Source organism: Felis catus, chromosome B3, assembly GCF_018350175.1.
Source record: "Felis catus isolate Fca126 chromosome B3, F.catus_Fca126_mat1.0, whole genome shotgun sequence".
Taxonomy (NCBI): domain Eukaryota; kingdom Metazoa; phylum Chordata; class Mammalia; order Carnivora; family Felidae; genus Felis; species Felis catus.
In genome coordinates this window covers 104,193,807-104,208,268 of record NC_058373.1, presented here as the reverse complement: position 1 = coordinate 104,208,268, position 14,462 = coordinate 104,193,807, and the positions used below count along the sequence as shown (strand labels likewise).

General features: G+C 34.0%; 1 protein-coding gene across 1 annotated transcript in view; it reads left to right on the top strand.

Annotated features, from left to right (window-relative positions):
• The window catches only part of EXOC5 (exocyst complex component 5), a 62,752-nt gene that overhangs the window by 30,601 nt on the left and 17,689 nt on the right, over nt 1–14,462 (top strand). Inside the window, exons 7-12 of the mRNA XM_023255717.2 lie at nt 568–677; nt 2,147–2,191; nt 2,294–2,434; nt 4,269–4,351; nt 5,372–5,581; nt 7,423–7,570. Coding sequence (XP_023111485.1) covers nt 568–677; nt 2,147–2,191; nt 2,294–2,434; nt 4,269–4,351; nt 5,372–5,581; nt 7,423–7,570 — 737 coding nt within the window. The remainder of the gene's footprint in view (nt 1–567; nt 678–2,146; nt 2,192–2,293; nt 2,435–4,268; nt 4,352–5,371; nt 5,582–7,422; nt 7,571–14,462) is intronic.

The following is a 14,462-nucleotide window of genomic DNA, read 5'->3' as shown; positions in this document are numbered from 1 at the left end:
ATGACATAGATAGTTGGACTTCTTGGCAACGTTTCTGATTACTGTAGATTAACACAGCATTCAGGTTTTCACACAGAACATTAGTAGCCTCAATAATGTAGTGAATCAGACACCATGTATTATCTTAAGGTGATATTTGGTGTTAAATCCACGATAGTTCATGGTAAAGACATCTGAATTCTAGTAAAGAGTTCTGTAGTCCTCTTCGCCATTTCTACAGCTTTATGTTTAAGATTTGTCCTATCTCATACTATCAGAAATGACATCCAGAGGTTTATCTCAGTCAGCTGCTTTTGTAAGTAACAGTGGTAAGTGGTAGTCAGACCAAGGGAGTTCAGCTGTTTTCCTGGTCAGGAAGATTTCTTTGTCTTTAAAAATATAGATTTATATTATATCATAGTGTATTTTAGGGGCTAGACTCACTGCCTATAATCACATATTGTTTTTATAAGTCTTTCAAAAGAAGGCTAGATCTGTAGTCATTATATTTGTAAATAATTCATGTGCTCGTAAATAACTTGCATACGTTGTCCCGTTGTAGCTGAATTACTTCCTTTTCACTTTTAGGTAAATACCATGATTTAGAATGCCAACTGATTCAGGAGTTTACCAGTGCTCAAAGAAGAGGTGAAATCTCCAGAATGCGAGAAGTAGCAGCAGTTTTGCTTCATTTTAAGGTAAATAGTAATGATTAAAAATGAAGATTAATCTTCAAGATTGTGGAGATTATATAAATTCTATATATTATAGTCACCGATTATCCTGTTAGTTGTATGACTCTCACAGTGATTATTTTTATTGTTTTGAACAATTTAAATGTATATTTCATATCTCTTCCATAAATTATGTTAAATTTTAGGTATTTAATATTCAATAAAATTTTATCAATGACTTTTTATATTGGTTGACATAGAAAATCATACTGTCTTCTTGTCTTTTTATTTTTTCAGTTAAACATGTTATGAAATAGGTCAAAAGTAAAAAGATTTAGCTTTAAATATCTGGTGGAATGTAGGAGCCAGAGATTAGATGGAATATAATTAGTAAAAGACTTAAATCCAGAAGATCTTAGGTGGTAATACAAAGAAATACTATCTTCTTGGATTTTGAATTAGGGAGAGAATCCTTATAAAGAAATTAAAGAAATAGTGCTTTGCAATTTGTTTCCTTTTTTTTTTTTTTTCAGAGAGAGAATGCAAATAGGGTAGGGGGGCAGAGGGAGAGGGAGTGGGAGAGGGAGAGAGAGAGAGAAAATGAATCTTAAACAGGCTCAGCACAGAGCCTGATATGGGGCTTGATTCCATGAGCCTGGGATCATGACCCAAGCTGAAATCAAGAGTCGGACTCTCAATCACCTGAGCCACCCAGGTACCCCCGATCTGTTTATATTTGTATCTGAGTAGGAAATAGGAGTTTTTTGTTGGACTTTTCACTTACAAGCAACATATTAAGTATTGAGAATGGCTTCTGGCACAATAGTGTACTTTGGCATTGCTTACTTTACTTGTTTTTATGTATGATTTGTTAATGGACAAAAATCATTATAGAGAGCTTAATATGACACATTATTTTGTTTAAATACATTCTGCTAAAATAGATTTAATTTTAAAAGTAAATTTCCAGAATGCCAGTTAAATACAGCTCTGTTCAGAGTCTTGCAAGGGAACACAAATGCTTTGAATCCAAGAGTGGAAAGAAGGAAATATATATATATATATGTGTATATATATATATGTGTATATATATATATATCTATATATATATATTAATATGAAATACATAATGTATTTGTATATATTAAAAACCTTTTCTCAAGACTGAATCTGTGTGTGTGTGTATGCATGCATGCATATACATGTTTTGGAGTTGAAGGAGATTTGCTAGGTGATCATAGGGCAAAATGACTACAAAAAACTCATACCAGTTTTCTTTTCATTCTAAAATCTTGCAAAGATATGAACCAGGTGATCAATTTCATAAAAAGCAACTGGAGAATTTCATTTAATCCAACAACTGTTATTATTGGTGATTTATTAGGACATAGACATAGCTTTATTACATATAATAATTTTTATTGAGATTATTACTGTTGTGATTATTGTTATTAAAACAGAACTGTGATAATGTATTTCTTTCTTCTTTGTAGGGTTATTCCCATTGTGTTGATGTTTATATAAAGCAGTGCCAGGAGGTAACCTAATAGTACACTTTTCTGGATTTTATTTTATGCTAATTTGTGTTTTAAAAACCATTTTAAAATTATACATTAACTATGTAAAATGCCTCTGTTTAGGGTGCTTACTTGAGAAATGATATATTTGAAGATGCAGCAATACTCTGTCAACGGGTAAACAAACAAGTTGGAGATATCTTTAGTAATCCAGAAACAGTACTGGCTAAACTTATTCAAAATGTATTTGAAATCAAACTACAGGTAATTTTAAACTATGACTAAGTAATTCTTTTTTTTTTTTTTTAATTTTTTTTTCAACGTTTATTTATTTTTGGGACAGAGAGAGACAGAGCATGAACGGGGGAGGGTCAGAGAGAGAGGGAGACACAAAATCAGAAACAGGCTCCAGCCTCTGAGCCATCAGCCCAGAGCCCGACGCGGGGCTCGAACTCCCGGACCGCGAGATCGTGACCTGGCTGAAGTCGGACGCTTAACCGACTGCTCCACCCAGGCGCCCCATGACTAAGTAATTCTTAAGGCAATAAGTGATTTTTTTCTCTATTTTGAAAGTTATTTATTTATTTTTTAATTTTTGGTTTACTCATGTAATGCCCTTTGGAATAGTAATGTCCTTATTCAGTGAATGGGAAAAGAATAACAACGTCATGCTTTTTTAAAAAAAATATTGTTCACCAAGAAAAAAGGTGCTAATCACCAAGCATCATCAGAGCACATGTTTAAAATTTGTGTAGCAGCAGTACAAGTCATAAAAGGTTGTAGAGGGGTAGCCTCAGATTGTTGTTGTTTTTTTTGTTTTTTTTTTTTGTTTTTTTTGAGAGAGAGAGAGAGCATGCTAGTAGGGGAAGGGCAGAAAGAGAGGGGGACAGAGGATCCAAAGCAGGTTTTGCACTGACAGCAGAGAGCCCAATGTGGGGCTTGAACTCATGAACCATGAGATCATGACCTGAGCCCAAGTCAGACGCTCGACTGACTGAACCACACAGGTGCCCCGGTAGCCTCAGATTTTTATTTTTATTGGGTGCTCACTTTGACCAATGAATGTATTTATGAAATTGAGTAAGAAATTTAAGCACAGTCTGTAGAATTTTCATAATATGGTACTAATATGAAAAGAAAAAAAATAGTAATTTCTAGGTGTGTAGGATGGTTTAGTGTTGTTTTGGCTGTATTTCATGGACGTGAGACACACAAAAAAGTTCCATGCTGTTCCGCCATCTTGGCTCCTCCCGAAAACAGTAATTTAATGTACAACCTGGACTCCCATAGCACTATACATTAAGGCAACATTTCCCAAACTATGTTTTCTACTGGATTAAGCAACATAAAAGAAGTTTTTGTTTTTAAAACACAATTCAGAACTTTTTATAGCCTTTAAAAGTACTAACACATATTGTGATTCTCTAGGAGGAATGTAAAGTACAGAATTTCCCAATTTTAGAGTAATGCCTGTTAATCATAGGGGACACTAGTGTTAGCCAGGGCACAGTTTGAGAAATGCTGCTTTAAGGAATTGACTATATCGATACAGCATCAGGTTTTGTTTTTTGGGTTTTGTGGGGTTTTTTTGTTTCTTGTTTTTTTGAATATTTATTTATTTTGAGAGAGAGAGAGAGAGAGAGAGCGAGCGAGCGAGCGAGCATGAGCAGGGGAGGGGCAGAGAGAGAATCCCAAGCAGGTGCCACTCCATTAGCATAGAGCCTGATGTGGGGCTCAACCCCAGGAACTATGGGATCAGGACCTGAGCCAAAATCAAGAGTTTGATGCTTAACGAACTGAGCCACCTGGGTGCTTCTGGGTTTTGTTTTTTAAATGTACTTTAAAAAGCAAGATAGGCCAGTTTCAAAAGAAATTTTGAAATTCTTAATACTTATTCCCAAGACTGCTATAGATGAACATGTAAATATGAGAAGCATTAAAAATTAAAAGCCTATTGTTTTTTTATATTGGTATACTTCTTATGCATTGCCTTTTCCATTGTATTTTAAGTAAGAACAGCCCCAGAATGTGGAGTAATTTAGAGAAAAAATATAATGTTTACTTGACATAATGTTGGCCATTTTTTTTTCCCCTCCAGAGTTTTGTGAAAGACCAGTTAGAAGAATGTAGGAAGTCTGATGCAGAGCAGTATCTCAAAAATCTCTATGATTTATATACAAGGTATGTTTTTAATTACTAGAAAATAGTAACATCTCAGATTTTCTTTTTTTTTTTTTAATAGAAAATGGTGAAGTATTCAGGTATTTTTGAGTAAAAGTTTGTTAGTAGTATACCTTTCAGCATTAAATACTTGGTTACGTAGATTACTGTTATAGAAAGAGCAGCATTCTTAGCACATTAACTTAAGGAATGAGATATTCTTTATAGTCATGTACCTTAATGAAACTTTGTTTATGTTGTTTAAGACTCAAGAATTTTGTTTTGAATTTTAATTGTAAGCTAGTTCCCTATCATTTTTTTTCTAAGAAGTAGTATGATTATATTTATCTGCAGTTAAATCTTTAGAAATTGAGAAAGTCACAAATTCTTAACAAATAAGTTTCAGCCTTAAGTTTGATATGAAAATTTGCCTTAGGCTTTTGTAAATGAAAGTGTTACACTGAGAAATATTATATCAGAAGCCTCTTAATGGAGTTTTTTTCCAGTCCTATTGTTCTTTGTCAGTGACGTCATTTTGGGAGGAGGGTCTTCAAAAATAACTATAATCAGGAAGTCCATCCCAACAACGTTTATTGTGAGTCTGTATTTAACAATGCAAAACAGAAAATTAAAGAAAAGTCCACATGGGCAAAGACAAAAGGGAGAATGAACAGAGAGTAGATCTTTCAGTATTCTGACTTGGGTACTATGTTATAAATGCCATTAGAGTGTAGTTGAAGTCATTCTGCCACTGTTGTCATTTCTAGACTGGTTGGTTGCCTAGATTTTTTCTCTTAAGTCGCCTATCCCTAGGAGATTATCCTTAGTCAGTTTGCAAAACCACAATGTTGTTTGTGATGTCAATCTACTTTATATATAGCGCTGTGCAGCTTCTCTCTGTATCCTAAGCACCTTCCCAAGGTTTAAGAAATGGTGGTTTAACATAAGTTATTAAAATTACATTGTAAAAATAGTATTCCTCAGTGTTATTACTATACCTAAAATATACATTCATCTTTTTCTCCCTTTTTCCATGAAAAGAACCACAAATCTTTCCAGCAAGTTGATGGAGTTTAACTTAGGTACTGATAAACAGACTTTCTTGTCTAAGCTTATCAAATCCATTTTCATTTCCTATTTGGAGAACTACATTGAGGTAGAGACTGGATATTTGAAAAGCAGAAGTGCTATGATCCTACAGCGCTATTATGATTCAAAAAACCATCAAAAGAGATCCATTGGCACAGGAGGGTAAGTGTTTTTGTTAAATGTTACAGTTAAAACTAAAGATGTTAAGAATTTACTGTATTTGGACAAACTTGTCAAATATTGACAGTTACTGAAATTTTCTATGAAGAACTCATTTAACCCAGCTTATTTATGACACCACTGATCAAATCCTGTCTCTTGAACCATGTATTGAAATGACCTAACATGATGTAATTAAAATGTAAAGCAGAATACCAGCACTATAAATAGTCGCCTTTTTTTTCCCTAGACTGAATAAATTATTCCAGGTTATTAACTAGGAAGCACATCATTTTTTGTTGTTGCAGGTGTGGAAAAAAAAATAGCAAATAGTTTACATTTTAAGTACCCTGAGCTTTTAATGACTTGGGCATAAAATTACTTAATTAATACCTAAAGCCTGGGATTATTCACATACTAGAAGAAAATGGTTTGTTCTAAGAATTGGTGGCATCTTAGTTATCCAGATCTCAACTATGTGGAACCCAGTCATTTTTAGTATGAAGCAGAATGACTTATGCAGAGCCATGTAATTAGAGTCCAGAGTATACTCAAATCACTTTCTTGATTCCCAGTTTGGCATATACTACATAATGATCAAGGAGAGGTTATAGTTAGGAATAAGAAGTGATATCTTGGGGGCACCTGGGTGGCTCAGTAGGTTAAGTGTCCAACTGTTGATTTCAGTTCAGGTCATGATCTCATAGTTGTGAGATCAAGCCCTGCGTCGGACTTAGCATGGAATGTAGAGCCTGCTTGGGATTCTCTCTCTGTCCTCTCTCTGCTTCTCTCCTGCTTGTGCTCGTGTGCACGTGTGTGTGCACGTGTGTTCTGTCTCTCTCTCTCAAAATAAATAAACTTAAAAAGTGACATCTGGGGGCACCTGGGTGGCGCAGTCGGTTAAGCGTCCGACTTCAGCCAGGTCACGATCTCGCGGTCCGTGAGTTCGAGCCCCGCGTCAGGCTCTGGGCTGACGGCTCAGAGCCTGGAGCCTGTTTCCGATTCTGTGTCTCCCTCTCTCTCTGCCCCTCCCCCGTTCATGCTCTGTCTCTCTCTGTCCCAAAAATAAATAAACGTTGAAAAAAATTAAAAAAAAAAAAAGTGACATCTGAAAGGCAGCAGCAAATAAGGGAAGAAAAAAACTAAAGAACAACCATGAGAATTAAAAAAAAAAAAATTAGTTTGGGGCTCCTGGGTGGCTCAGTTGGTGGAACATGCAACTTTTGATCTTAGGGTTGTAAGTTCGAGCCCTCCATTGTGTGTAGAGATTACTTTAAAAAAAAAAAAATATTCACAATACTCCAGAGTTAGGTATTCTAGGAACAAAAGAAGTTTAACCTAAAGATACCACCGTATAATAAATGTTCAAAGTGACTGGTTACTCAATCATTAAGAAAAGCTATATTATGGTTAATATATCTTATTTAATAATAATGAAGAAATAAGAAGTATGTTAAAATGGTTAAATGTATTTAAAAAAGCATTACATTTTTAAAGTTTATTTTAAGAAGGACCATTTAGTTATCTTAACTAATTTGGAATAGTCCACTTGCTAAGGAAACCAAATAAGGAGTTTTTGGCTATTGAGTCAGAATTATAGAGCTGAAAAAGACTTTAAAAGTCCTAACTCCAAATATACTAATTTTTCAGATGAAAGTCTTCTGTGTAGACATTAAGGCTTGTTTCACTTTATAGAACTAGAGTTTATTGGAATTTGAACTTTTAGGTCTCCTGGCAGTTAGTCCATTTTTCTTTGTTGGTGTGTACTAAGTTGAACAGCATTTGAAATTGAAATCTGTGTATAATAAAGTGTTCTCTTTTTATTTCTTGTCATGATCCATTAGTATTCAAGATTTGAAAGAGAGAATTAGACAACGTACTAACTTACCACTGGGGCCAAGTATCGATACTCATGGGGAAACTTTCCTATCTCAAGAAGTGGTGGTTAATCTTTTACAAGAAACCAAACAAGCCTTTGAAAGATGTCATAGGGTAAGAGTAATTGTAAATTTATTTTATTTATATATAGTTGTGTATTTTAATTTTTGCCTTGTAATAAGATACAAATCTGCTATCTGGTTAGGTACAACTATTTTTTGTAATAAAGATAGAGTTTTTGTTTTGAAGAACAGAATTATTTTTAAAGTTATTTAGAAGTATATTTTAATATAATTTTACGAGTTGAATATACCAAATTTTTTTGTAAGATATTAAATCAATACATGAAAGGGAGGTTTAGAACTATCTTATAAAAATATAGAGCATTAGAGAGAGAAGGATGTTTTAAGAACCCAGGTATTAAAGGAAAAGAATGAAAAGATGACTCTATTAAAATTTAGAATTTCTTTCCAACAAACACACTTTAACAAAGTAAACAGATAAGTCACAGCCTGCAAGAAGTATTTATAGCTAGTATTACTAGCAGAAGATTATGTGAAACAAATAATAGTGGCACATAATTGTATAGCACATACCATGTTCAGAGCACTTTAGGTATACATTACTCATTTAATCATTGTAACAACCTTGTGAGGTTTTTATTCCATTTTACAGATGAAGAAACTGAGATATGTACCTCTTAAGCAGTGGAAATGAGAGTTGAGACCATCCTAATTTTTTATTTGTATTGATGTGTATATGGTTTATATATTTTATATTGACAGACGGTAAATCAGTATAAATTACACACATAAATCAATAGAAAACAAAGGCTACACATAAACAAATAGAGAAAATGCAAATTACCAATAAGATTTTCACTCTCACTAATAGGAAAATGAAACGTAAAATAGGGAAAATAGTATCTCATTCAGTCTGCAAAAATTAAGTCTGATGATATCAAGTGTTGGTAAGGATGGGGAGCAATAGATATTTTCATACACTGCGCCATTGGAATAAAAATTGTATCTTTACTTTGGATAGTAACTTGAGAATTCCTTAGAGAAACTAATAGGTATATGTGCCACATTGTTTATAATGGTAAAAAATTAGAAGCAAATTAAGTGTGCCTCAAAAAGAGAATTGATAAACTGACATTGTTGATACACTAGAAAACTATATAACAATTTAAATGACTAGAGTTACATGTATCAACATTAGCAAATCTCAGAAATACAATGTTGAATACAAGATGGGGAAAAGATATATTCAGTATAATACCTCTATATAAATTTTTAAAAAGTAAAACTATATCGTTTAGGGATGTGGACAAGCATAGGCATGATAAATTCAGGATAGTGGTTGCCATGAAGGAGGAGTACCTAAGGGACTGTATCCATATTTATAATGTAGGACCCCCTCACCCCCCAGATCTGAAGTACATTTGGAAAAATGTTAAGATATGACACATCTGGGGGTTATGGATATATTTGGTAAATTACTGTGTCTAGTTTTCTGAATGCTGGAAATAGGTTAAAATACTTCTAAAGATCATCGAACTTGAAACTGTCAACATTATATTGTTTGAGTCACAGTAACTAGCTCTAAATCATGACCTTTGTCTGGAAACTTACAAGATAGAAATTTAGTTCAATTCAGTGCATTCTGATCCAGCAACATTATGTGTTTACTTTGTACCAGCTGCCATGTTAGACATTGAGGATATAAATGAAAGACATATACCTTACTTTCGAATAGTGTGGAGAAAGGAGGTAGCATATAAAGAATCAGTGCAAAGTAGGTATATCCTGCTGGGACCAAAGAAGATGCAACCAGCTCTGCCTGGTGAAGGAATTGAAGAAGAGTATTTTTTATAAAAGATTACAAGAAGGGAACTTTTGAGGCCTGAGTCTTGAAAGCTACATAGGATATCTACAAGAAGATAATTCTTGCAGAGAGAATACTACATATAAAAAGACATACATAGGGCTGTCTGGGTGGCTCAGTCAGTTAAGCGTCCAACTTTGGCTCAGGTCATGATCTCACAGTTGATGGCTTCAAGCCCCTTGTTGGGCTCTGTGCTCCAGCTCGGAGCCTGGAGCCTGCTTTGGATTCTGTGTCTCCCTATCTCTCTGCCCCCCCTCCGCTTGCTCTCTCTCTCTCTCTCTCTCTCTCTCTCTCTCTCTCTCTTTTTCTCTGTCTCTCAAAAATAAATAAAAATGTTAAATAAAAATAAATCCTTGGTGGATGTCAAATGGCTTTCTTCCTGTAAAAAAAAAAAAAAAAAAAAAAAAGACATACACAAAGATTGGCTGTGCAGCATAAAATGCTGAAATAAAAATGTACATTGGAGAGTAATAAAAAAGGAAGTTGAAAATGTAGACAGAAACTTTTTGTGTACTCTGCTTAGAAATTTAGACTTGACCTTGTAGTTGATGATGGAAGCTTTAAAGGTTAATTAAAAAGGGCAGTGTAACTTTTGCACTGTTGATGGGAATGCAGGCTGGTGCAGCCACTCTGGAGAATGGTATGGAGGTTCCTCAAAAACTTAAAAATAGAGCTACCCTCTAGCCCAGCAATTGTACTACTGGGTATTTATCCAAAGGATAAAAAAATGCCCAGTGTTTATAGCAGCACTATCAACAATAGCCAAATTATGAAAAGAGCCCAAGTGTCCATCGACTGATGAGTGGATAAAGAAGATGTGGTATATATACAGTGGAATACTACTAGGCAATCAAAACTGACATCTTGGCATTTGCAACAGCATGGATGGAACTGGAGAGTATTATGCTAAGCAAAATAAGTCAGTCAAAGACAAATATATGATTTCACTCATATATGGAATTTAAGAAACAACAGATGAACCTAGGGGAAAGGATGGAAAAATAGAAGTAGAGACCATAAGAAACTCTTAAAGAGAACAAACGGAGGATTGCTGGAGCTGTGTTGAGTGGGGGAGGGTGGGCTGAGTGGGTGATGGGCATTAAGGAGGGCACTTGTTGGGATGAGCACTGGGTGTTACATGTAAGTAAGGAATCATTAAATTCTACTCCTGAAACCATTGTTAAACTCTATGTTAACTTGGATTTAAACAAAATTAAAATATTAAAATTAAAAAGGGCAGTGTAATTGGTCCTTTTTTTCCTTTTTTAAAAAATAACTTCCAGATATCTTTGACATTCAGTAAACTGCATGTATTTAAACCACATGATTTGATAACTTTGATAAGTTATATCTACATTTCTGAAGCTATAACTTCAATCAAGATAACAGATCCAGTACCCCAAAAAGTTTCCTTTGTCCTTTTATAATCTCCCTTTCCTTTCCCTCCACTTCTGTTCTCATTTGCATGAGACTGAACAGCTTTATGTCACTGTAGATTCATTTTCAAAAAGAAGTCGACATTTGAGGACTGAGTCTTGAAAGCCAAATAGGATGTCTTCGAGAGGTTGATTAATTTTCTAGAATTCTTTTATAAATGGTATATAGGGTATTATAATATAGTATTTTATAAATGGTATATAGAATATATGTACATGTGTTTCTGGCTTTTTCAGCATGATTCTTTAAGAATTCACCCATGTTGTGTATATTTTTTACTATGTTCCTTTTTATTGCTGAGTAGTATGTTTTTGCATGAGTATACCACAGTTTATGTATTTACCTATTGATAGACATTCAGATTGGTTTCATTGTTTGACTATTAATGAATGAAGTTGCTGTGAACATTCATGCATATGTCTTTATGCAGACATAAGCTTTCATTTCTCTTGGATATATACTTAGTAGTAATACAGGTGAGTCATGTGGTATATCTTTTAAAGAAACTGCCATACTGTTTTCCAAGGTGGTGGTTTCATTTGACATCCCACCAGCAATATGTGAAAGTTGCATTTGCTTCCCCATGACCTCCAACATTTGGTATGATCAGTCTTTTTAATTTTAGACAATCTAATGGTGGATAGTGATATCTCATTATGATTTCAGTTTGCATTTTCCTAACGACTAATGATGTTGACTGTCTTCATGTGTTTATTTGCTATTTGTATATATTTGAGGTATTTTTTGTACATTTTAAAAATTGAGTTCTCTTATTTTTTGAGAGTTCTGTGTTCTGGTTACATTTCATTTATCAGATATGTGATTTGCAAATGTTTTCAGTCTGTGGCTTGTCTTTTTAATCTCTTAACAGTAGTGTTTCATTTGATGAAATATGGATGATGAGAAGTTCTTAATATTGGTGAAATCCAATTTAACACTTTTCTGTTATGGATGGTATCAGAATTTTTGGTATCATATATAAGAAATCTTGGCCTAACCCAAGGACACAAAGACTTCCTATTATGTTTTCTTCTAATAGTTTAATAGTTTAAGATTTTGCATTTAGGTCTTTAATCAGTTTTGAGTTAACTTATGCATGTCATGTGATGCATGGATCAGAGGTGGGGTTTTTTTGTTTTGGGTTTTTTGTTGTTGTTTTTTGCATTTAGTATCCAACTGTTTAAACATTATTTATTGAAAAGCTATCTTTTCTCCACCAAATGCTTTGGAACCTTTGTCAAAAGCCATTTGAGAGTTTATATGTTGATCTATTTCTGGACTCTGTTCCATTGACCTGCTTGTCTTTGTGCTAAGACTACACTGTCTTGATCACTATAAGTCTTGAGTCAGGTAGTATAAGTCCTCTAATATTTTCATATGTCTTATAATCAGTTTGTCAGTCTCAGGGGAAAAAGTTTGAAATTTTGATTTTGATTGCATTGGATCTGTAGTTCTGTTTGTGGACAATTAACATCTTAACAATATTGAGTTTTTGGTCTATGAACATTGTATATCTCTCCAGTTTTTTAGATCTTCTTTAATTTTCCTTAGCAATGTTTTCTAATTCTTAGCACACAAGGTTTATCCCTGAGTGTTTAGTATTTTTTGTGCTATTTTAATGTAATGTCAGTAGTATTTTTTTAATTTGTATTTTTGATACTCTGTGTTAGTGTATAGAAAAACAGTTGATTTTTATATGGTGATTTTATACCTGCAACCTAACTAAACTCACTTATTAGTTCTGATAGTTTTTTTTTTTTCTGTAGATTCCACAGGATTTTCTGAATAGACAATCATGTTGTCTGCCAATAAAATCAGTTTTACTTATTCCTTTCAAGTATAAAAACCTGTTATTTTGTTCTCTTGCCTCATTGCATTTCTCAGAACCCCAGTTCAGTGTTAAATAGAAGCAGTTTGAATAAACACTGTGTACTATTCTTAACCTTAAGAATAAAGCATTCAGGGGGCTCAGCCGGTGAAGCTGAGCCGGTCGCTCAGCCGGTGAAGCATCCAACTTCGGCTCAAGTCATGAGCTCATATTTCATGAGTTCGAGCCCCACATCGGGCTCTGTGCTGCCTGCCCAGAGCCTGGAGCCTGCTTCGGATTCTGTGTCTCCTTCTGTCTATGCCCCTCCCTCCCTCCCTCTCTCTCTCTCTCTCTCTCTCTCTCTCTCACTCACTCAAAAATAAACATTAAAAAAAAAAGAATAAAGCATTCAGTGTTTCACCATTAAGTATGATACTAATTGTAGGTTTTTCACAGATGCTCTTAATCAGATTGACAAAATTCTTTAATTTCTAGTTTTCTAAGTAATTTTATAAGATTAGGTGTTGTATTTTGTCACATGCTTTCTTTTTATTTTGTTAATGTGCTGAATTACACTGATTTCCAAAAGTTAACCTTGCCTTTCTTGGATAAACCCCAATTGTTCACCATGTGTTATCCCATGTATATTTTGTTGGATTAGGTTTGCTGAACTTTTGTCAAGAATCTTTGTGTTTGTGTTCATGAGGGATATTGACTTAATACATATACTTTTTTCTCATAATGTCTTTGTCTAGTTTTGGTTGTCAGGGTAATACTGGCCTTGTAGAATGAGTTGGAAAATAATCCTTCCTCTTCAATTTCCTGGAAGAGTTTGTATAAAATTGGTATTATTTTTTCCTTAAATGTTTGGGAGAATTTACCAGGGAAGTCATTTGGGCCTGCGGTTTTCTTTGTGAGGGTTTTTAACTACAAATTCAACTTCTTGAATAGACTTAGAAATAGGTTATCTATTTCTTTTTAATTGAACTTTGGTAGTGTCTTTTAAGGATTTGTATATTTTACATAAATTGTTGAGTTTATTGGGATTAAGTTGTTCATGATAGTTCCTTATTGTCCTTTTAATATCTGTAGAATATATAGTGATGTCACCTTTTCATTCTTGATATTGGTAATTTGTATCTTTTTTTCCTGATCAGTCTAGCTAGAGGTTTATCAGTTTTATTGATTTTCCCAGAGAATCAGCTTTTGGTATCTTTGATTTTTCTCTGTTCTTTTGTGTGTCATCAATTTCCACTCTTTATTCTTTTTTTGGTACCTACTTGGGTTTCATTTGCCCTTCTTTGTTTAGTTTTTTAAGGTGGAAACTGAGGTCATTGATTTGAGACCTTTCTAACTTATAGCTAGTTAAGGGCATCTGTTGAGCATCAGTGAGCAAAGAAGAGAGGTGAAGGTTGTGGTTAGAGTGAGTAGTGAAGAATAAACTTTGGGGAGTGGTATTAAGAAGACCAGGAAGGGAATCAAGTAATATCAAATCAGTATTTATAATAGATCTTTTAAAGTGGGCTATGTATTTCAACTCCCCCCTCTTTATATCAGATGATAATCATTACTCTGAGAAAGGTACGTGAATGGAGACTACAAAGAGGCAACAATCAATTGATAAACAATACAGGAAGCAGTTATAAGAAGTTGAGAGGTAATTTTCTAACTTTTTAAATAGAGATTTCATTTCCTCACTGTGACGTTAATAATTCTTTTACTGAGTAACCATCAGCAACATCAACAGCAAAATGAACACTTGGGAGTTTACTGTGTGCCAAACACTGTGCTAAAAATACTTTATGTGCATTTTGGTATTTTATTCTCACCTCTGGACTAGGATATAAGTACTGCTAATAGTATTCCCACCTTACA